This window comes from Macaca mulatta, chromosome 20, assembly GCF_049350105.2.
Source record: "Macaca mulatta isolate MMU2019108-1 chromosome 20, T2T-MMU8v2.0, whole genome shotgun sequence".
Classification (NCBI taxonomy): domain Eukaryota; kingdom Metazoa; phylum Chordata; class Mammalia; order Primates; family Cercopithecidae; genus Macaca; species Macaca mulatta.
In genome coordinates, this window is record NC_133425.1 from 20,684,479 (window position 1) to 20,708,721 (window position 24,243).

At 40.2% G+C, this 24,243-nt stretch overlaps 1 protein-coding gene, 1 long non-coding RNA gene and 1 other non-coding gene across 7 annotated transcripts in view; 2 read left to right on the top strand and 1 right to left on the bottom strand.

The window, feature by feature from the left end:
• Positions 1-24,243, top strand: part of ACSM3 (acyl-CoA synthetase medium chain family member 3) — a 68,558-nt gene that overhangs the window by 33,461 nt on the left and 10,854 nt on the right. For 3 of the 5 annotated variants that reach the window (XM_077986434.1, XM_001089747.5, XM_077986436.1), the window contains 9 exons: positions 650-1,003; positions 6,584-6,853; positions 12,790-13,000; positions 14,326-14,533; positions 18,077-18,220; positions 18,337-18,493; positions 19,094-19,173; positions 22,329-22,452; positions 23,749-23,829. In XM_077986434.1, coding sequence (XP_077842560.1) covers positions 6,635-6,853; positions 12,790-13,000; positions 14,326-14,533; positions 18,077-18,220; positions 18,337-18,493; positions 19,094-19,173; positions 22,329-22,452; positions 23,749-23,829 — 1,224 coding nt within the window. In that variant the 5' untranslated portion in view covers positions 650-1,003; positions 6,584-6,634. The remainder of the gene's footprint in view (positions 1-649; positions 1,004-6,583; positions 6,854-12,789; positions 13,001-14,325; positions 14,534-18,076; positions 18,221-18,336; positions 18,494-19,093; positions 19,174-22,328; positions 22,453-23,748; positions 23,830-24,243) is intronic. The other 2 variants (XM_077986435.1, XM_077986437.1) reach the window with 2 other exon arrangements.
• On the bottom strand, positions 911-13,253 carry LOC144338103 (uncharacterized). Its single transcript, XR_013411919.1, has 2 exons — positions 11,276-13,253; positions 911-1,519 (listed from the first exon to the last, which is right to left on the bottom strand). It is a non-coding gene; the product is annotated as an uncharacterized LOC144338103 (long non-coding RNA).
• Positions 21,862-21,968, top strand: LOC114674560 (U6 spliceosomal RNA). Its single transcript, XR_003725705.1, has one exon. It is a non-coding gene; the product is annotated as a U6 spliceosomal RNA (small nuclear RNA).

Consider the following 24,243-nt stretch of genomic DNA (forward strand, 5'->3'; position numbering starts at 1 on the left):
ATTGAATGCCTAAAATTTGCCAGTAGCTATTCCAGGCAATAGATACACCATCAAACAAAATAGTTTTTACCCTCAAGGGTGATAGTAAGAGATGTAAAAAGTTAAAAAAAAAAAAAAAAGGTAAAAGAGAAAAAATGAAGAATGGTACTTTAGAAAAATGTGGTAAGGGAAGAGTTATTTAATAGGACACCTCATAAAATGAAGAATTTGGCCAGGGGGATATCTGAGGGAAGAGTTCCAATCAGTGGGAACTGTGAATTCAGAAAGCCTGAGGCTGAAACAGGCAAGTGTGTTTGAGAAAAAGCAAAGAGGCTGGTGGCTGTCCTGAGTGAGGCAGAGGAAGGGGAATGGGATGTGGATCAGAGGACCTTGTGCCAGATTATGCAACTCCTTGCAATTCATGTAAGGACTCGGATTTTACCTGGAAAGGAAAGAGAAGCACTGAAAGAGTTGAGCAGGGGAGTAACCTGATAGCGTTTATGTTTAGTCCTGCCACTTCAACAGATAAACACATCAACGTGTTTGCTGAGATTTAAGCCAACCCATAACCACCCCTCAACTTCTTTCCTTTCAATTTCAAAACTTCTCTATGGCTTCCTCCATCTGTTCTTTCCTCCTTCTGAAAAGTGCTTTCTTTGCCCCTTTACAGAACTAACCACTTCAGCAACTCCTTGGACACTTTCCTTCTTGTGAATAATTTGCTCTATCGGCCCCTCAAAAGCTTGCCGTGTATGTAAATCATTACCTGTAAGAGGAACCGCTGGGAGTCGTGCAAACTTTCATTGTAAACTTTAGCCCAGAATTTGGCTCCTCCTCCAGAATGTCTCCACCAATCAAGGAAAGTGCTTTGGGCCAGTCTTGCTCCTCCGGGTTGTCAGGCTGCTCCTCCCTCTTGTTTTGACTGCTACGAGGAAAAAGCAGATGTGAGAACTCAAGATTCAGGGCTGCTCTTCTAGGAAACAAGTCTGCCATAATCTCCAGCTGTGTTGGAATCTGTTAACTAGTGAGTACCTCATCTCCTCTCCTGTGTAAGATTTCCTGAACTGGCACGTCTGATTTTTAGCAAAGATAACAAACAGATGAACAAAACCAACAATCAAAAATGCTGTCATTAAAGTCTTGGGCAGCCAAAGTTTCTCTCAGAATTTCTCAGTTGTGTGATACTATCTATTAAGTGATATTAAGCCTATTTGTATGCACACACAAAAGGCTATAAATGTAGCAGCTGAGTTTTCATATTGAGCCTTTTGGTGCTATTTGATTTTTTGAAAAAGTATGTACATGTGTTAACTTGATTTTTTAAAATTTTAATTTTAATTGAACCGGATGTGTTGGCTTACGCCTGTAATCCCAGCACTTTGGGAGGCTATGGTGGGCAGATGAAGATCACTTAAGGCCAGGAGTTCAAGACCAGCCTGGTCAACATGGTGAAACCCTATCTCTACTGAAAATAAAAAATTAGCCAGGTGTGGTGGCAGGTGCCTGTAACCCCAGCTACTTGGGAGCCTGAGGCAGGAGACTCACTTGAACCTGGGAGGTGGAGGTTGCAGTAAGCTGAGATTGCACCACTGCACTCGAGCCTGGGCGACAGAGCAAGATTCCATCTCAAAAAAAAAAAAAGACCAGGTAGTGGCTGAGTTTTTCACTGTTCTGTCTGCTTAGCTCCCCACCTCGCTGGGTGACAGATCTTCTGCATCATCCAGAACGTATGTAAATTACTTCTAGGAAACTTTAAGAAACACAGATGCAAACCTAAGAGCAGCTAGTTTTCTCCTTTAGGTGGTCAAGGGCAGCTGCAAAAGTTCTGTACAGGAGGGGTTTCAGGCAGGGTCTGGTTGGGGTTGGAGAGAACAGCAGTGGCTTTACCTTGCATTGAGGCTGTATATGTTAAACTACTGTTGTTACTCTTATACTTAGAGGGAGGATGTTTATGGAGATGTGGGGAGGCTAAAGCCCCCTTGGCTGTAGGGACAAAGATCTTGCATTTCAGATGAGACCTTAAATACTTTCAGAGCCCATCTGACCAGGGGTGGTACTGTCTTTCTTAGAAGAGTTTTCCTTATCAGTGTGGCTCACTATAAAAATCTGGAGTCACCCTGGAAAAGTTATCTCAGCTCTTTTACCTACAAATAATTTTATAAACCTGGGAAATAGAAGTTGCAAAATGCTAAGATCAATGAAAAGGGAGGAAAAGAACTTTGCTGAGGAGAAGGCAATCATATGGTTTTGATGAAGAGGATGTTGATATTTGCTTTTTGGTAGAACAGAATGGTTAGGTTCATTTTAAGCTCCAAATGACTGATCAATTTTCTTTTCAACATACGTTTGAAGGATTCTGAATGTGGTATAGAGTATTGTATGGAAGCTAGGGAAGAAATCATACTAAACTCTTGATTCTATTCAGAATCAGCAAGCTAAGTATGGTATATTTATCCCCAATCATATTGATATTTACATAATTATATAATGTCTTCCTTAATAGTCTATAAGCTTCATGGGAGCAAGACCAGCTGTGTCTTGTTCACAGCTATATTTTCAGCATTTAGTACAGGTCTGGCATATAGCAAGTGTTCAATAAATATATGGGTAATGAATAAATGCATTGTCCAATTTAAATATTAGACTTGCCAGCTAATTCTGTTAAGAGGAGAGCACCCAAGAGCACAGGCTGTGACTTGCCAGCATACAACAGGGTCCAGTTTGTGTCTGTTTGTGTATACTTCCTTGTCTGTAAAGTGAAAATAATAATAAATAACTGCAAAGTGCTTAACAGTACAACCACCTGCCAGATTTCTGCAAAAATGTTACCTCCCTAGAGAGACCTTCTAAAAGGTCCCTTTTCTCCCATTACTCTCTTTGTTTTCTTGTGTACCATCACATTTATTTATTCCCTTGTTTACTGTATGTGTCCTTCCATGAGAACAGGGAGGACCTTGTCTCTTTCATTCCCTCCTATATCCTCTATGTCTGAAATAATTCATGGCAAGTGATTAATAATTGTTGAATAAATAAATGAATCATGCCAACCTACCAAGAATGAAGCTCAAGACCTTATGATATTTGTCCAAATTCCTGCCTCTTATTTAATAGAATCAGAAATTTTTTCTAATACCTCACAACCATTTAAAAATACTATTCATTTTCACATCCAAGTAATGAAAGAATCAGGACATTCCTTTTGGAAGAAATAGTTTCAACATTTTATCTAAATTGCAAAATTATACAAAAACTCAAGTGATCATTGATAGGGGACCAGTTTAAGAAATTACAGTGCAGTTCTTCACTAGAATGTCATGCAACTGTTAAAAGAAAAAAACATGGCCAAGTGTGTTGGCTCCCACCTATGATCCTAGCGCTTTGTGAGGCTGTGTGCGTGTTTGTGTATATTTCCTTGTCTGTAAAATGGAAATAATAATAAATAACTGCAAAGTGCTTAGCAAAGGAGGATTGCTTGAGGTCAGGAGTTTGAGACCAGCCTGGGAAACATAGCGAGAGCCCATCTCTAAAAAAAATGTTTAAAACACTTAGCTGGGTGCAGTGGCACACACTTGTAATCCCAGGTACTCTGGAGGCTGAGGCAGAAGGATCGCTTCATCCCAGAAGTTCAAGGCTGCAGTGAGGTATGGTCGTGCCACTAGAGTCCAGTCTGGGTGACAGAGTGAGATCCTGCCTTCGGTGGTGGGGGGGGGGGGCGGGGAAGGAAAGAGTAAATAAATAAATACTTATTTAAAAAAATAGAATGAAGATCTCTGTGCACTGGTATGGAAAGCCCTCAAAGGGTACGTTGTTAAAAATGTTTTTAGTGGGCAGAATAGTGTGTATTCTGGGCTACATGTTGTGTAAAATTGGTGGAGAAATAAGAATCTATACTCATAATTTGCTTGAATGCACATAAAGAAATCCTGAAAAGATAAGTAGAAAGAATAATAGTGGTTTCCTGGGGGTGAGAGCAAACCAGGCAGCTTTGAGACTAGAGGTGGGAGGCAGATATTTTTTTTTCTATGTACCTTTTATGGTTTTTTTGAGCCATTTGAAGATATTATGCGAAAAAAAATTAAAAACAGAAAGAGACAAGTAGTGTTGGTTACTTCTTCTTTCAGTTGAAGGAAACCTGCTGCTAATTCTGTTAAGAGGAGAGCACCCAAGAGCACAGGCTGTGACTTGCCAGCATACAACAGGGTCCAGTAGTTCCCTCTCTACCCAATCCCCAATGCCAAACAGAATGACGTTGTTGGACTTAAGGTCTTAACCCGCAGGGCAACTGGGATTCAGAGTGATTTTAGTTCTGTTCTTAAGAGCAGCCTTTTCTCCTAAAGTCTGCCAAGAAATTTTTGCTAATGCTTCCCGGGAACATAACAGACAAGGCCCCTGCTCTAGTAGTGCTTACATCACAGTGCAAAGATAAGCAAACTGCAGCCCATGGGCCAAATCCAGCCCTCTGCCTGTTTTTGTATAGCCTTTGTACTAAGAATGGGTTTTAAATTTTTTAATGGTTGAAAAAATAACTAAAAGAGGAACACCAATTCATGACACATGAAAATTAAATGAAATTCTAGTGTCAGTATCCATAAATAAGGTTTTATTAGAACATAGCCATGCCAAAATATATTTATGTATTGTCAATGACTGCTCTGTCAATGGCAGAGTTAAATACCTGCAGCAGAACCATATGGCCCACAAAGCCTCAAATATTTAGTGTCTGGCCCTTCACAAAAAAGTTTGCTGACCCCTTTTCTAGTAATATGCTTGGCACCATGATAAGCATTTCACATGCAGTATCCCATTCAGTCTTCAGGAGAAATCTCTGATGGAGGTTCTATTAGTCGCTCCATTGGTAAAATGTGAAACTGAGGTTCAGAGTGATTAATAATTCAAATAAGGTCACACAGTTCGTAAGTGGCAAAACTGGGAGACCATATCACATGACTATATGACTCAGTAGCCAATGTATTTAACCATCATGCTATAGACCAGTGCTTTTCACACTTGAATGTACATACCAGTCACCTGGGATCTTGTCAACGTCTACCAATTCTAGAGTGGGGCCTGAGAATGTGCATTTCTAACAATCTTCTAGGTGATAATGATGATGATGCTGGTTCACAAATCACAGCCTCTAAATCAGTGATTCTCAACCATGGCTGCTGCACATTAAAATCTGAGGACATTTTAAAAAATATAAATGGTCCCAGAGCCCACTCTCAAATATTCTCATTTAATTGATCCAAGACCTAGGCATCAGAGTATTTTTTTTTAATGCTTTCTTGGTGATTCAAATGTACAGCGGGACTGCGAACCACTGCTCTGTTGAAATCCTGTTGAATGATAGTAGAAACATTCAAATGGGAATCCAAAGACCAGAGTTCTAGTTCTAACTCTGGTATGACAGAATAAAGCAGGCTGTTTCCCCTCTCTGGGTCTCCAGTTTTCTTTGCAGGTGAAAAAGGAAAAAGCTGAAACCAGATGGTCTTAGAGGGTTCAAGATCACTGAGTTGTCAGGTCTTCACACAAATAAATGGGAAGGACAGAAGTCTCCATGTTTCCTGATGCATTGGGTATATCAACATGATGCCCAAACACCAGGTCTGTTTAGGGTAAAACCGCAATAATTGTAGATGTCAGCTAAACTCTCCATTTAGCTGACATCTGCAATTATGTATTGTTTTGGCAATGTATCAATACAGAAATGCTTCCACATAGCCAGACTGCCTTACAGCTAGAGTTGTAGTTAGAATGATGATTTAATGATTATGAGAGTAATATGTATTGCAGTGTAAGAAATTTGGAAAATTACAGGAAGTATAATGAGAACTTCAAACACTCATAATCCCTAGAACTGCATTTTTAACAGCCTCAACCAAGTAAATGACATTGTGATCAAATGATTTCCCACAGAAGCAGGCAATGGCCGAGAGGGGCCTCCCCCACAAAAGTCCTAAATATTAAAGCCCCATTATTACATCTCTAGTAAATGCAGCTCCAAGCCTGGACTTGAAAGTAGCATGGGCCCCTATTGAGAGCATGGGAACTGCAGCCTATCAACTAGACAGTTTATAAACTGTGACAGTGCTTTCATGTCTAATTTTTATTGGGCTACTCTCGATTTCTTCATCTACAGATTATCCACTGTGAAAAATGCTCCTTAACATTTCTGCCCTACTTTGAAATCTGCAGGTGAAAGATATTAGACAAGAAGGCTTAGCCCTTTGCTTTCAGTGAGATTAAGTGGGTGACCTAGATCTTTACTTCTTTAGAAATGCATGTGGGAGTCAATAGTGCACAGTATTCTGGAGAATGGACTAGGACCTGAAAGTTCTGGGTTCAAATTCAGCCAATGCCTCTTACTAGTCATTTTCTCAATCTGTAAACAGAGATGATAATAGTACCTACTTCACAGGGTTTCTCTGAGCCTTTAATAAGAAAGTGTATATAAAACACTGAGCACAGTGTTTGGAACACAGAGTGTATGCAGAAAATGGTACCATCATGATGATTATCAATGATAATAACAAAACTTAGCCACTTTGGAGTGTGGCTACCTTCAGGACAGAAACAAATATATGTCCTTTTGCTCGTCTTTTAGATGAATTGGTCTCTGTGCAAATCCTGAGTGCTAAAGTTTCCAACAAGACTGATGCTAGCTTGTGTCACCATGAAGATGCTACATCATGCCAAGTGTTGCCAGCGCCTAACAATTTTTGGTTCTGTGAGGGCATTGCATAAAGATAATAGAAGAGCAACCCCTCAGAATTTTTCCAACTATGAATCCATGAAACAGGACTTCAAACTGGAGATTCCAGAGTATTTCAACTTTGCTAAAGATGTCCTGGACCAATGGACTAATATGGAAAAGGTATGGGGGAAAGGCCAGACCACAATTTCTCAACTGGGAGTGATTTTACCCCTAGGTAACATCTCTAATGTCTGGAAATATTTTTGTTGCCATGATAGGGGCAGAGGCAGTTGCTACTGGCATCTAACAAGTAAAAGCCAGAGATTCTGTTAAATATCCCATAATGCACAGGGCAGCCTCCAGAACAAAGAATTATTTGACCTGAAATGTCAATAGTCCCATGGTTAGTTGAGAGACCCTGGATTACATAAATGTAGAATTCTAGGTTGACTTTAAAAAATAAATAAATAAATAAAAAGGAGAAGAGTGAAAAGTAATTCCGAGAGTCAGAAATGGTAGAAAAGGAGGCACAGAAAAATCTTTGGGGAAAATATAAAGGATGCAAGAATTCTCACTTATTGGAAAGAAAAATGATCAGGCTAAATGGGAAATGATTTGGGCCAAAAGAAATGACATGGCTTCCAATGTCTAGAAATAAGGACCCCAAGTTATTATTTTTCCTGTTATTTTTAGTTATGTAATAATTATACATAGTTATGGGGTACAGAGATATTTTTTGATACATGTATAAAATGTGTAGTGATCAAATCAGGGTAATTAGACTACCCGTCATCTCAAACATGCATCATTTCTTTGTGCTGGGAGCATTCAAAATCCTCTCTCCTAGCTTTTTGAACATATACAATAAATTATTCTTAACTGTTTTCACTCTACAGTGCTATAGAACAGTAGAACTCATTCCTCCCATCTAGCTATAATTTTGCATCCCTTACCCAACCTCTTTCTATCCTCCTCTCCCCACTACCCTTCTCAGCCTCTAATAGCCACAATTCCACTCTCTACTTCTATGAGCTCTTTTCAGGCTGGAGTGCAGTGGTGTGATCTCAGCCCACTACAACCTCCGCCTCAAGGGTTCAAGCGATTCTCGTGCCTCAGCCTTCGGAGTAGCTGGGACTACAGGCACCTGCCACCATGCCAGCTAATTTTTGTATTTTTAGTAGAGACAGGGTTTTGCCATGTTAGCCAGGCTGACCTTGAACTCCTGGTCTCAAGTGATCTGCCCACCTTGGCCTTCCAAAGCGCTGGCATTACAGGTGTGAGCCACCCATCGCACTGGGCCGAGCTCCTTTTTTTAAAATTTTTTTTTATTTTTTATTTTTTTAAGAGACAGTGTCTTACTCTGTTGCCCAGGCTGAAGTTCAGTGAAGCTCATTTTTTTAAGCTCCCACATATGAGTAAGAACATGTGGCATTTATCTTTCCATGTCTGACTTATTTCACTTAACATAATGTCCTCCAACTTCATACATATGGCCACAAATAACCGAATTTCATTCTTTTTTATGGCTGAATAGTATTGCACTGTGTATATATACCACATTTTCTTTATCCATTCATCTGTTGATGGACACTTAAGTTGATTCCATATCTTGGCTATTATGTACAGTGCTACAATAAACATGGTAGTGCAGATATCTCTTTGATAGACTGATTTCCTTTCCTTTGAAAAAATACCCAGTGGTGAGATTGCTAAATCATATGGTAGTTCTATTTTTAGGTTTTTTAGAAGTCTTTGTATTGTTTTCTGCAATGGCGTACTAATTTATATTCTCACCAATAGTGTTTAAGAGTTCCCTTTTCTCCACATCCTCTCAAGCATTTGTTATCTTTTGTCTTTTTGGTAATAGCCATTCTAACTGGGTTAAGATCATATCTCATTGTGGTTTTGATTTGAACTACCCTGATGATTAATGATGTTGAGCACTTTTGCATATACTTGCTGCCAATTAGTATGTCTTTTGAGAAATGTCTATTCAGATTCTATGCCCATTTTTTAATTGAATTATTTGTTTGGTTTTTTGTTTGGTTGGTGGTGGTGGTTGTTTTTGGTGTTGGTTTATTTGCATTCCCTGTATATTCTGAATATTAATTCCTTGTCAGGTGACTAGTTCACAAATATTTTATCCCATTCTACATCCTGTCTCTTCTCTCTGTTGATTGCTTCCTTTACTGTTCAGAAGCTTTTTACCTCTATATAGTCCCATTTGTCTGTTTTTGTTTTTGTTGCCTGTGTTTTCATATCCTTATCCCTAAAATATTTGCTTAGAGGCGTCTCAGAGCCTACTCTGGCTCAGGAAGCTGCCTGAGTTTATTAAATGTATTATAAAATTTGTAAAAATTAAAAAATTAAAATTAAAATTAAAAATAAAACATTTGCTTAGATCAATGACTTGAAGCATTTGCGCTGTTTTCTTCAGTTGTTTTATAGTTTTGAGTCTTACATGTAAGTCTATAATCCAGTTTGAGTTGATTTTCGTATATGGTGAAAGATAGGGCTCTAGTCTTAGTCTACTGCATATGGATACCACTTTTCCTCGGACCATGTACTGAAGAGGATATCCTTTCCTCAGTGTATGTTCTTGGCACCTTTGTTGAAAATCTGTTCAATGTAAATGCATGGGTTTATTTCTGAGTTCTCTATTCTGTTTCATTGGTCTCTGCATCTGTTTTTATGCCAGTACCATGCTGTTTTGGTTACTATAGCTCTGTAGTGTGATTTGAAGTTAGGAAGTGTGGTGTCTTTGTCTAGTTTTGGTATCAGGGTAATGCTGACTGATAGAATGCACTAGGAAGAATTCCTTCTTCTTCAATTTTTAAAAAGATTTTCAGAAAAATTAATGGTAGGACTGGGAGTGGTGGCTCACGCCTGTAATCCCAGCACTTTGGGAGGCCGAGGCGGGCGGATCACCTGAGGTCAGGAGTTCAAGACCAGCCTGGCCAACATGGTTAAACGGTGTGGCTACTAAAAATACAAAGATTAGCTAGGCATGGTGGTGCATGCCTATAATCCCAGCTACTAGGGAGGCTGAGGTAGGAGAATCGCTTTAACCTGGGAGGCAGAGGTTGCAGTGAACCAAGATCACACCATTGCACTCCAGCCTAGACGACAAGAATGAGACTCCATCTTGGCGTGAACCCGGGAGGCGGAGCTTGCAGTGAGCCGAGATCACGCCACTGCACTTCAGCCTGGGCGACAGAGCGTGACTCCGTCTCAAAAAAAAAAAAAAAAAGATTTAGTGTTAGTTCTTTTTTAAAAGTTTGGTAGAATTCAGCAGTAAAGTCATCCAATTCTGGGCTTTTTATTACTGGTTCAATCTCATTACACATTATTGGTCTGTTCAGGTTTTCTGTCGTGGTAGGTTATGTGTGTCCAGGACTTTATCCATTTCCTCTGCGTTTTCCAATTTGCTGGCATATAGTTGTTCATAACAGTCTTTAATGATCCTTTGTATTTCTGTGGTACAGTTGTAATGTCTCCTTTTTCATTTCTGATTTTATTTATTTGGGTCTTCTCTCTTTTTTTCTTAATCTAACTAAAGATTTGTCTATTTTGTTTCTCTTCAAAAAAATTTGTTTTGTTGATCTTTTGTAATTTTTGCCTCAATTTCATTTATTTCTGCTCTGATCTTTATTATTTCTTTCTTTCTACTAATTTTGGGTCTAGTTTGTCGTTACTTTTCTTGTTCCTTGAGGTGCATTCTTAGATTGTTTATTTGAAATCTTTCTGCTTTTTTGATATAGGTGTTTATGGCTATAAACTTCCCTCTTAACACTGTGTTTGCTTTATCTCATTGATTTTGATATGTTTCCATTTTCATTATTTTCAAGAAATTTTTTGCTTTCCTTCTCAATTTCATCATCGACTCACTGGTCATTCAGGAGCATGTTGTTTAATTTCCATGTATGTGTACACTTTCCAAAGTTCCTCATTACTGATATCTAGGTTTATTCCCTTGTGGTCTAAGAACATACTTGGTATGATTTCAATTTTTAAAAATTTGTTGAAATTTGTTTGTGCCCTAACATATGGTCTATTCTGGAGAATATGCCATGTGCTGATGAGAAGAAGAATGTGTATTCTGTAGCTGTTGGATAAAATGTTGTGTAAATATCTGTTAGGTCCATTTGGTCCAAAGTGCAGTATAAAATCAATGTTTCTTTGTTAATTTTCTGTCTAGATGATCCGTCTAATGCTGAGGGTGGAGTGTTAAAGTCCCAAACATTGTTGTATTGGAGTCTATCTGTTTACATCTAATGATATTTGCTTTACATATCTGGGTGCACTGATGTTGGGTGCATATATATTTGCAATTGTTATATCCTCTTGCTGAATTTATCTATTTATCATTATATAATGACCTTCTTTGCCTCTTTTTGTGTTTACTGACTTAAAGTCTATTTCATGTGATATAAGCGTAGCTATTCCTGCACATTTTTGGTTTCTATTTGTTTGAAATATTATTTTCCATCTCTTCATTTCCTATGTATATCTTTTTTTTTTTTTTTTTTTTTTTTTTTTTTGACAGAGTCTCACTCTGTTGCCAGGCTGGAGTGCAGTGGCGTGCTCTCAGCTCACTGCAACCTCCGCCTCCCGGATTCAAGTGATTCTACTGCCTCAGCCTCCCAAGTAGGTGGGACTACAGGTGCATGCCATCATGCCCAGCTAATTTTTGTGTTTTTAGTAGAGACAGGTTTCACCATGTTGGCCAGGATAGTCTCAGTCTCTTGACTTCGTGTTCCCCACTCCTCGGCCTCCCAAAGTGCTGGGATTACAGGCATGAGCCACCGCGCCTGGCCCTATCTATGTGTATCTTTATAGGTGAAGTGAGTTTCTTGTAGGCAGCCTATAGTTGGGTCTTGTTTTTTATCCATTCAGTCAGTCCATACAGTCCATATCTTTTAACTGGGGAATTTAAACTGTTTACATTCAAGATTGTTATTGATAGGTGTTATTTTGTTCATCATGAGGGTGCCAGCAGTGGCTCCAGTGGGTCCCAGGCAGGCTGATTCTCAAGTTCCCAGGTGGTGTTCATGGGCACTGGCAGTAGCGGTGATAAGCCTCAAGTGAGTCAGACCTCAGGTCCTTTGGCAGTGCACATGGATACTTGTAGTAGTGGCGGCCTGAATGGGCCAGTCCTTGGGTCCCCAGATGGCAATGCAGGCACAAAGCGGCTCTGCCACGAGAGGGGGCAAGATCGTATTCGTGGCAGCAGGCTCAGGAAGGTAGCTGTCAGGCTCTGGGGAGTGTGCTTTAGTGCCTTATGTCCTGGGGCAGCCTCCCTGATGTGCTGGACTGCCTGTTCCCTGGGGTGTAGAGTGCTGTGTGTAGGCTCGGGTGCCAGTGGCCTGGCCGTATCACTGGATCCACCTGGTGTTGGAATGCTGCAGCCCTCTAGGGGAATGTGTGGAGATGTCAGCAAGGCCCCAGGGATGTGGAGATGCAGGGGCTATTGGCCCCAGGGCAAGATGTAGTATGGTGGTAGCTCTGTTCCTAAAATGATGCCATGCTGTAGCAGCTCGGATCCTGGGGTTTCTTGCAGGGGGACCTGGTATGAACTTCCTCTCTGGAACAGTGTTATACTATACTAGTGTACTATACTCTACAGTGTTCACTAGGCTCAGGGCCTGTGAGGACAGAGGGGCTCTCCTGTAGGTGGTTTTTCAGGCATCTGTGATGGGAATGTGGACTGCTGAGGATCTTCCACTTACATTTTCCCCAAAATAGGGAGTCCCTCTGGATTCTGTGCTGATCCTGGCCAGCTGCTGTTCTTCCCTCTCTATACTTTCATCTCTAGTTTTCAGGTCTCAGACAGTTTTGTCACTTCCTTGCTAAATTCCAGTGTTATCCTTTGACATTCTATTTGTCATGTGGTTATCTGCTCACTGTCTTGGTCCTTCTGGTAGGAGGTTAGTACTGGGCATCTCTAGTCATCCATCTGGATGGTGTCTCCCCCAGAGTTATTTCCAAATACTCCATCCATATTCTAACTAATGATTTGTGAATTTTCTTCAGCTAATCTATTCCATTGAGTCAGTTGGCCCAGAATTTAGCTGTATAACAACCTTTAAATCCGTGACTGGTTTGTCTTTCCTCAGGCTGGAAAGAAACCTTCAAATCCAGCCTTCTGGTGGATCAATGGAAAAGGAGAAGAGGTGCGATGGAGTTTTGAGGAACTGGGATCTCTGTCCAGAAAATTTGCCAATATACTTTCAGAAGCCTGTTCCCTACAAAGAGGAGATCGGGTAATTCTGATTCTACCCAGGGTCCCAGAGTGGTGGCTTGCAAATGTGGCCTGTCTGCGAACAGGTTAGTAATGTTTGCTTTCTGATCATATTTAATACTAAGCTGGATGGGAGATTTTCCAGAACACCTAAGTAATCATGATACATTGATTCTGGAGTGGGCCTATTGTCACAGAGTGCCTTTAAATTGTATGAAAGTGTTAGGCCATAGTAGGCTAATTCCTTATCCCTAGATGGAACATCTTTAAAAGATAACCTTAGCGTTACAGCCTCACAAAAATTGTTGTGTTACCCTGATTAGAAAAAAAAAAAAAAAAGATATTCTAAAGAACCTGTTTTCTGGTCCTGGTTGTCGGTTTCTTGAAGAACCCTGCTGGAGAGGACTGGTCCTTCCCAAAGTGAAATGATGAGCCAGTGTCAAGAGTCCAGGAATGGCAGACATGTGTTCCCCAATTGTCTTGCCTCCTGTGTCACCTGGGAAGAGCAAAACCTATTGTGAAGTGAATGCTTTCCATCCCTCTCTTAAGGGTCTGGGACTTAAGGGTGGCGGGGCCCAGGAGGATGATCTATATATTTTTGAGAGTCCATTTATCCTTTGAGAAAATAATACCCAAAGCTTACTGAGCACGGTTCTAAGTTCTTTACATGTTTTAACTCATTTAATCCCCTAATTATCCTGTAAGAGAAGTACTATTATTGTCATATCGTTTTACAGATGCAGAACCTGAAGCTCACAGAGGTGAAGTGGCTTGTCCCAAGTCCCAGCTATAAGAGTGTCTGGTTCTAGGACACTCTTAATCCTTATACTTCATCTTACAGTATAATATACAACCAGCAGGAATAGAACCACAGAAAAGATGAATGCCTCCACCTGTCCTTTTGGAAAGAAATCATAAAGCAATCATATACATTTTAAGAGGCACTAAGCTGAAGTGGTGAAGTGTACAGTTCTGGAGTCAGGCTACAGGGTTCAGTTCCTGCACTGTCACTTACTACTTAAGTGATATCTTGGGCAAGTTATTCATAGTTTTTATGTTTGGGGATTTTTTTTGGTGGGGACTGAATGAGTTAAAACATATAATCAAATAATAAATATTGGTTAATATTACTTTTCAATCAAAACCTTCTTCAAGCTCAAAGTTATGGATGGTCTTCAAATAAAGAATAATTATCCAGTATTTAACATGCTTTCATGTTAGGCCAAAAGGGTCATAGACTCTGAAATCCCTTGAAAGGCAAAAGCAGATAAGTGGAAGTAAGATAAATAGATACCTTCCTGGTAAACTGACTAACTCATTCTGAGAAATACAGAATGTGTAGATGGTATCTACACTACTATAACATAATGAAGCCTTTCTTCTAAACACTGTTTCTTTTCTGCCCCTTTAGGGACAGTTTTAATTCCAGGAACCACTCAGCTGACCCAGAAAGACATTCTCTACAGACTACAGTCTTCAAAAGCAAACTGCATCATCACCAATGATGTTTTAGCCCCAGCAGTAGATGCTATTGCACCCAAATGTGAAAATCTGCACTCCAAGCTGATTGTATCAGAGAACTCCAGAGAGGGGTGGGGGAACCTTAAGGAGATGATGAAGTGAGTAGCCATGCTTATTGTAGAACAGCTTCCCAAAAGGAAAGGCAAAAATAAAAAGATATTAAACCTAGTAGTGATTAGAAAAATGCAAATTAAAACAACAGGCAAAGAGAACAGTTGGTAGTTGTTGCTGCATTAATAGTACTAAACTCTGAAGTAGGAAGGAGCTTGGAGTGCTTTTTGTATGTTGGGATCCCCTGAGATGGAGATTGGTGTATAGGAAGTTTATTAAGGAGTTCTTTTGGGATTAACACCTGTGAAGGATGGGTAAGAATGTAGGATTGGTGCCGGGCACGGTGGCTCACGCCTGTAATCCCAGCACTTTGGGAGGCCGAGGCGGGTGGATCACAAGGTCAGGAGATCGAGACCATGGTGAAACCCCGTCTCTACTAAAAATAGAAAAAATTAGCCGGGCGCGGTGGCGGGCGCCTGTAGTCCCAGCTACTCAGGAGGCTGAGGCAGGAGAATGGCGTGAACCCGGGAGGCGGAGCTTGCAGTGAGCCGAGATTGCGCCACTGCACTCCAGCCTGGGCGACAGACCGAGACTCTGTCTCAAAAAAAAAAAAAAAAAAAAAAAAAAAAAGAATGTAGGATTGGGCAGAGAAAGAAATTTATTTGCGATGTATTCCCTGCAAAGCCTTCAGTCAACCCTCTGGGACCTCTGAAGGTTGCACAGCTCCTCAAAGCTGTTCCCAGCTAAAGCAAGAGGTCCTGGACTTTATACACCCACATTGATCAGTAACTGAATGTGGGTTGTCCCTAGGAGTCAAGACCTTTAACAAAGCAGCTCTCTTCAGTCAAGGCAATCTCTAAAGAGGGCTCCCACAACACCTGTGGGGATTAAGACCTTCATTCCTGCAGAGGGCTCTTGGAAGTGCAACACAGCATCAATCACAGAGCTGTTATGATCTCCCAGGGAAACTGATCACAGTCAGTCCTTCAGTGTTGGCTATCCCATTCCCTTGCTGACAGCAACACTGGTATCAGGTTAAAATAAGAAAAATGCTTAATGTTAATGGATGCAATTATAAAACTGAATTTCACTGATGCTGAAGCCTAGCATGGAGTGCTTCCATGGGTTACTTGGAACTCTTGCCAGGTACTGGTTAATTCTTAGAATTGGGCTGGCAGCAAAGTCCTTCTCTAGAATGAGCTTCCTACCTTTACTCAAGGATTTGGGAGCATGCTTGCAACTATGGACTTTTTCCTACCGCATTTAAAATTGCTAATACCGAGTTCTTGCCAAAGGCCAAGTACTGTTCTAATAAAAATAACATTATAATTGCAATCATAGCTTATATTGATATGGTTATGTGCCAGAAACTATTCTAAGGACTTCAGATATATTACTTCATGTAAACCTCACAGCAACCTAGGTACTACGATTATACGCTGAATAAGGTCAAATGCTCGTACCTGGCAGAGCTAACTTTCAAACCCAGGCAGTATGGGTGCTGAGCCTACACTCCTCACTTCTGTATGTACTGCCTCTACTAAGAGATCAGTACGATAACCCTGCCTCAGGTTTTGAGGGCAACAGTATCGGTGATGGAAGTGATACGAACACAGCTATAGATACCATTTTTTTTTTTTAGACGGAGTCTTGCTCTGTTGCCCAGGCTGGAGTGCAGTGGTGCAATCTTGGCTTACTGCAACCTCCGCCTCCCAAGTTCAAGCAATTCTTCTGCCTCAGCCATCCAAGTAGCTGGGATTACAGGCATGTTCCACTATGCCCAGCTAATCTTTTGTATTTTTAGTAGAGACAGGGTTTCACTATGTTAGCCGGGATGGTCTCAATCTCCTGACCTCATGATCCACCCACCTCGGCCTTCCAAAGTGCTGGGATTACAGGTGTGAGCCACTTCGCCTGGCCTATAGACACTATTTTTAATTAACTGAGATAATTATGAAATCATAGACTGAACACTTGGTGTAGCTTTGTCAGGTTTTGAAAACAGCTTTTCAGCCAGGCGCAGTGGCTGATGCTCATAAATCATCACTTTAGGAGGCTGAGGTGGGATGATAGTTTGAGTCCAGGAGTTCAAGACCAGTTTGGGAAACATAGTGAAACCTCTTCTCTACATAAATAAGAATAATTAGCCAGGCATGATGATGCACGTCTGTAGTCCCAGCCTACTTGGGAGGCTGAGGTAGGAAGATTGCTTGAACCCAGGAGGTCAAGGCTGCAATGAGCTGTTGATTGAGCCACTGCACTCCAGCCTGGGTGAGAGACAGAGACCCTGTCCAAAAAAAAAAAAAAAGGAAGGAAGGAAGGAAGAAAAGAAAATAGCTTTTCTATATTTCTCATGAATGGCCTGGAATGGCCTTTTTGTTTCTACTCACTGTCATCCCCACATGCCTGGATAAATCCGTGTGCATCTTAGACACTTGATATGTATGTGTGCAGCTGCCCTAATGTGTGATTTGTATAGAAGTCTGATTATCCTTTGGAACTAAAAGGTTTTCTTTCTCTTTAACTGGAATTCTTTCTTCCCTGGATGGATGGTTAGATCCTGTTCAATGTTATTGTCTACTATATCCAGAGAGTCTATATATGTAGACTCCCTTGTGGGAAACAGAAAAACCATCCTTTCATAGTTGGCAAACTTTTTTTTTTTTTTTTTTGAGCCAGAGTCTTGCTCTGTCACCCAGGCTGGAGTACAGTGGCTCGATCTTGGCTCACTGCAACCTCCACCTCCCAGGTTTAAGCAATTCTCAGCCTCCTGAGTAGCTGGGATTACAGGTATGTGTCACTGTTCCTGGCTAATTTTTGTATTTTCAGTAGAGACAGGGTTTCGCCATTTTGGCCAGGCTGGTCTCAAACTCCTGACCTCAGGTAATTCACCCGCCTCAGCCTCCCAAAGTGCTGGGATTACAGGCGTGAGCCACCATGCCCACCCTCAGCAAACATTTTCTGTAAAAGGGACAGAGAATAAATACTTAAGGCCTTGTAGGCCATATAGTCAGTCTCATCACAGCTACTCAACTCTGCCATTGCAGTGTGAAAGCAACCACAGATAATACATCAATGAATAGGCAATAACATTTTACCTACAGAAACAAGAGGCAGGTCAGATTTTGCCAGTAGGCTGTAGTTCGTTGGCCCATCAGTACCCATGACTTTTACTAACATGTATTGTATTAACATACCCATTTTTAAAAATCACATTTTAAAGCATCTATAGGGGAGGGAAGGGGAAAATTCTTCCTTATCCATGATTGCGAGATCACAGACTCCTCACTCTGTGGGAGGTATGATAAAAATCTCAAGTTTTAAAAATGCTTCAATCCTTCTTGATCGTAGACTAAAAAGCTAGGAAAGCAGCTATTACAAAGCTTTTGATGACAAAGTTGAGTTTTGATTCTAGAAAGCCCCAAAAGGATAGAGAAAGTGATGGCTTTTACCCTGTAATTCAGGCTAACCCACTGGCACCTGATTCACGACATGAAGAGGTTCAAGTGGATAGCTTCTCAAAATGTTTCAGTGGTAACAGTCTATGATGCTGTGTTTAACATGCAGTCACTGTAGTTTTTCCTTTGCAGATGTGCCAGTGACAGCCACACCTGTGTGAAGACAAAACACAATGAGATCATGGCCATGTTCTTTACCAGTGGAACAAGTGGATATCCGAAAATGACTGCACATACCCACAGCAGTTTTGGCTTAGGATTATCTGTAAATGGAAGGTATACTTCCACAGAAGTGCAACTTGAAGTGTCAAAACTGCAAAGATGATGACTTATGTCCTGGTCTTTTATATTTACTTTCCTATGTACATCAGGGCTACTCTTTGTTTTCCCAGGTTCTGGCTAGATTTAACACCCTCAGATGTGATGTGGAATACCTCAGATACGGGCTGGGCAAAGTCTGCCTGGAGTAGTGTTTTTTCTCCATGGATCCAGGGAGCATGTGTATTCGCACACCATTTACCCCGTTTTGAGCCAACTTCTGTCTTGCAAGTAAGCCAAAGCACAGGGAGGTCAATATTTAGAAATGCATTAAGCAGTATGGCTGACAGAACTGATGAATAAAGCAACTTGCAGAGATCAGAGTAGACAATATGATTTAAGATGTGTCACATCCAGAAAGTCAATAAGCCTGAAAAGATACAGTCAGCCCCCTCTGTATCTACAGGTTCTGCAGCCTCTGATTCTGCCAGCCACGTATTAAAAATATTTGGGAAGAAAAACAAAAAACCAAAATACAACAAATAAAAAAATGCAAATAAAAAATACCATGTAACAAATATATACATAGCATTTACATTGTTTTAGGCAGCATAAATAATCTAGAGATTTAAAGTTTACAGGAGGATATGCATAGGTTATATGCAAATACCACACAATTTTATATAAGGAACTTAAGCATTCCTGGAACCAATCCTGCAGACACTGAGGGATGATTCTACAAGAAAAGGTGAGAATGCATTTACATTAACATAAACAATGTTTAAATTGTGCTGCGCCAACCAAAGACATTTAAGCACTTGTTAAAGTATAATTAAAAAAAAAAAAAAAAAGTTGTAGTAAGACCAAGAGTTTGCTTTTTCTAAATTGCAGACACTCTCCAAGTACCCCATTACAGTCTTCTGTTCAGCAGCAACTGTATACCGAATGCTTGTACAGAATGATATGGCCAGGTAAGAAATGTTAGTAAATAGGCATTTAGTGGGCAGAGGAGAGAAGAGGAAGCTATAAAATAAAAGATCTTTCTGCCTGAAACATAGCTCCAAGCCAGTAGACACAGGATTTAGCAATCTCTCCTCTTACTCTTTCTCCTTCTTGCCTGCATTCTGTAAATGATAATTACTGTGTCCAGGGCAGGCTCCCCCAAACAAGAAGAAAGTGAGAGTTCAGCTACATCTATAGCTCTAAGCCCAGTGGTTATGGGTAAGAAGATGGTAAATCTTTTGGATGATGGCTTTCTTTGGGCTGAGAAAATAGAGAACTTGCTTCTATTTGGAACCTTATCCCAGCAGATAGAAAAGAGGATTCAAATGCTGATTCCATTTGAAAGGGTGCATTGGTGATCCGAAAAGAAAAACAACCCCTGTTTCTCTTTGTTTTGTCTATTTGTTTGTTTTTTGTTTTGTTTTATTTCAATAGGGTTTTGGGGAACAGGTAGTGTTTGGTTACATGAATAAGTTCTTTAGTGGTGATTTCTGAGATTTTGGTGCACCCATCATGCAAGCAGTATACACTGTACCCAATGTGTAGTCTTTTATCCCTCACCCACCTCCCACCCTTTTCCCAGAGTCCCCACAGTCCATTATATCATTCTTATACTTTTGCATCCTCATAACTCAGCTCCCAGCAACCACTATTTTACTATATTCACAACACTCAATACTCCTGGTCTCCAGATGTAAGGGATCTTTTCCCACACATTGACCAATTCTCCAACATCAATATGACATTATCTCCCTGGAGGCAGCATCATATACCACAGGTTAATGACTCAGTCCCACAAGGCTGTTTCCCATTTCAAATGGTAATCACAAATCCAGGCTGTCAGCTGCGCATATGACCAAATGGCTATAAATCAGAGGTTCCCATGACCCTTCCTTGGGTTTAGTAATTTGTCATGATGGCTCACAGAATGCAGGAAAACACTTACTTACATTTCCCGGCTTATTATAAAAGATATGATAAAAGTTACAGATGAATAGCTAGCCAGATGAAGAGGTACATAGGGTGAGGTCCACAAGGTCCCAAATGCAGCAGCTTCTATCCCTGTGGAGTGGGGGTGCCCTACCTTTCCGGCACGTGGTGCTCTCCAAACCTCATATTTCAGGGATTTTTTTTTGGAGGCTCCATTATGTAGGCATGATTGATTATTAAGTCAATCTCCAGCTCCTCTCCTTTCCCTGAAGAATGGGGGTGAGGCTGAAAGTGCCAAGCTTCTATTCCTGGCTTGGCCTTTCTGGTGACCAACCCCTATATGGGAGCCCCATTGACAATCACCTCATGAGAACAAAAGACAATTCTATCACCCAGGAAATTCCATGGAATTTAGAAGCTCTGTGTCAGGAACTACAGTCAAAGGCAAAATATTAGAACAAAAGATACTCCTAGCACACCCATCACTTGGGAAATTACAAAGGTTTTAGACGCTCTGGGCCAGGAACCCAGGATGAAGACCCAGTACAGGTTGAGTATCCCTTATCCAAAATGCTTGAGACCAGAAGTCTTTTGGATTTCAGATTGTTTTGGATTTTGGAATATTTGCATTACACTGGTTGGGCTGCCCTAATCCACAAACATGAAACCCGAAATCCTCCAATGAGTATTTCCTTTGAGCATCATGTCGGTGCTAAAAAAGTTTCAGATGTTGGAGCACTTTGGATTTAGAATTTTCAGATTAAAGATACTCAACATCTATGTATTTCTTGTTATAGCACATATCACGGGTAAATATATTTAAATTGATGTTATTTAATTATCGAATAGGAAATAATTCACCTGCCTTAAAAGTCAAAAGGTATAAAAAAATACACAGTGAAAGGGCTTGCTTCAAACCTTGTCCCCAGTGACCCAGTCCTCTTCCATGGAGGCAAACTGAGTTTCCAGTTTCTTGTCTATTCTCCCTGAAAATACACAAACTAATACACATGTGTTCTCCCCTTCTCTATTTTTTTTTTTTGAGACGGAGTCTTGCTCTGTCGCCCAGGCTGGAGTGCAGTGGCACAATCTCAGCTCACTGCAACCTCTGCCTCCTGTTCAAGCAATTCTCCTGCCTCAGCCTCCTGAGCATCTAGGATTACAGGTGTGCACAACCATGCCTGGCTACTTTTTGTATTTTTGGTGGCGATGGGGTTCTGCCATGTTGGCCAGGCAGGTCTCGAACTCCTGACATCAGGTGATCCACCCGCCTCTGCCTCCCAAAGTGCTGGGATTACAGGCGTGAGCCACCACTCCTGGCCTCCCCTTCTCTATTATAAACATAAATGGGATCACAAGATTCAGTTCTGCACCTTGCTTTTTTCCCCTAACAATACATTCTGGCACTGTGTTGTGCAATATGGTAGCCACTAACCACAGATAGTTATTTCAATATAAATATTAATTAAATAAATTAAAAATTCAATCCCTCAGTTATACTAGTCCTGTTTCAAGTGTTCAATATTCATATAGGGCTACCATATACTGTAGTGGGTACAGTAGATTACAGAGTACTTCCATCATGACAGAAAGTTCTATTGGACAGCACTGTCCAAGAGCTTCCTCATTTTTTATAACTGCATAGTATTCCATTGTATAAATATCCCACCATCAGTTTAACCAAACAATTGGTAAACTTTTCATTGCTGATTTAAAGTGTTATCATGGTGCTTGCTTCAGCAGCACATACACTAAGATTGGAATGATACAGAGCAGATTACCATGGCCTCTGCATAAGGATGACATGCAAATTTTTGAAGCAGTCCATGAAAACATAAAAATGAAAACAAAATAAAATAAAATGTTATTATGGGGTACCTTCCCTAAGAACAGAATGACTTTCTTTGTAATAAATTACACCTCCACCCCAAAAAGGGGGGTGAAGAAAAACTATTATTTGGGATGTTCTAATATCATTCTATGATATTAGAATGATTTATCTTTTAATATTTTTATTTTTAATTTGTGCATAGTAGATGTATATATTTATGGGGTAAAATGGTTTGTTTTGTGCTAGGGAGAGGAATTAAAAAGCAGCTAAAACATTTTATATTGAAGTTCATAAGAAATAATCCTAATTTTCACTTCTCTCCATTTTTCCTCCTAAATCTAACTTATCTGGTTTTCTGAGAAGCTATAAGTTTAAAAGCTTAAAGCACTGTGTAAGTGCTGGGGAACCAATCACCCCTGACGTGACTGAAAAATGGAGAAACAAGACGGGCCTAGATATCTACGAAGGATATGGACAGACTGAAACGGTACCTGACCTCACTGAAAAGACATAGCCGGACTCCATTTAGTCAGATGAATAAAAACCAAAGTGTCCACTGTCTCCTTACGATTATTTGAGTGATAAGAGTTGAGTGGTTAGAAAATGTTTAAAAAACAATGCTTGCAAGAACCTAATTGCAAAAAAGCTCTGTTAACAGATAGCTGTTTAAATAGCCATTCACTGACAAACACCACTGTTAATGGATCAGAATAAGGGCAATTACAATTTTTTTTTTAATGAAATAATACTGGATCTACTGAAAGAAAGAATTCCTCCCAATGTGATAGGGAAGTATCTTATTTAGAGCTGCCTCGAAACGGAAAATGCTGAGCTCCTTGCTGCCTGAAATATTAAGAGTTTGCTGGACAACTCCTTAGCAACAATACTCTAAAAAGGATTTTTTTTTTTTTTTTTTTTTTGAGACGGAGTCTCGCTCTGTCGCCCAGGCTGGAGTGCAGTGGCCGGATCTCAGCTCACTGCAAGCTGCGCCTCCCAGGTTTACGCCATTTTCCTGCCTCAGCCTCCCGAGTAGCTGGGACTACAGGCACCCACCACCTCGCCCGGCTAGTTTTTTGTATTTTTTTTTAGTAGAGAAGGGGTTTCACCATGTTAGCCAGGATGGTCTCGATCTCCTGACCTCGTGATCCTTCCGTCTCGGCCTCCCAAAGTGCTGGGATTACAGCCTTGAGCCACCGCACCCGGCCTAAAAAGGGTTTTTTAAAGAGCTCATAGAGATAAGGAATAAGAAATTCTAGAGGAAACAAATGAAATAAGAACAAAAAAATGAAATAAGAATAAATAATGAAATGAGAAAAAAGAACAACAGTGGTTATTTTGTGCAAGAGGGAGGAGTAAGATGAAATAGATAAGAGAAAGGTTGAAAAAACTTTTCACAATGTGTCTTTATAATGCTTCAGTTTATGAACCATGATAATGTATCACCTGGTAAAAAATGAAAATATCAAAAATAAAAAACAAAAATTGAAAAATTCATGAACTAGAAATAGCATAGCAAGTATCATGCTAATACAAATGCAAATGTTAGCATACTCATGTTTTGATAAATATAGATATAGAGTAATTATTGTTATAACAATATTTTATACATATGCATGTATTTATATGTTGTTTATCACTACATTCCATGAGAGTATAGTGTTCATTTTGAGCTTAGTTCATAGTAAGTGTTCAATAAATAATTTGTTGAATGAATGCATGATAGATGAATAAATTTTAAGTGACTTGTAATGTTATCTTACTTTTTCTTCTTCTTCTTAACTAGGTGCTAATCTGTGGAAATTTTAAGGGAATGAAAATTAAACCTGGCTCAATGGGAAAACCTTCTCCTGCTTTTGATGTTAAGGTTTGCACATCCCCTTCCAGGAGAATGCTTAACAACCCAATCTCTACACTATCTACCTACCGCTTACCCCCATATAAACTCTCTTTGTTATGGTGGTGATTCCATTTTACTTCTATGATACTTTAATTTTTATTAATAGATGAAAATGAGTTAGAAATGTTAACTTATTGGTCTCCATTATTTTGCAGATACCTATATTGTACTATACAGTTCTAAGCATTTAATAAATGTTAACCCATTAGGCTGGACACAGTGGCTCACGCCTTTAATCCCAACACTTTGGGAGGCCGAGGCAGGAGCATCGCTTGAGCCCAGGAGTTCAAGAACAGCCTGGGCAACAATGTGAGACTTTGTCTCTACAAAAAAACATAAAAAACTAGCCAGGTGTGGTAGTATGTGCCTGTGGTCCCAGCT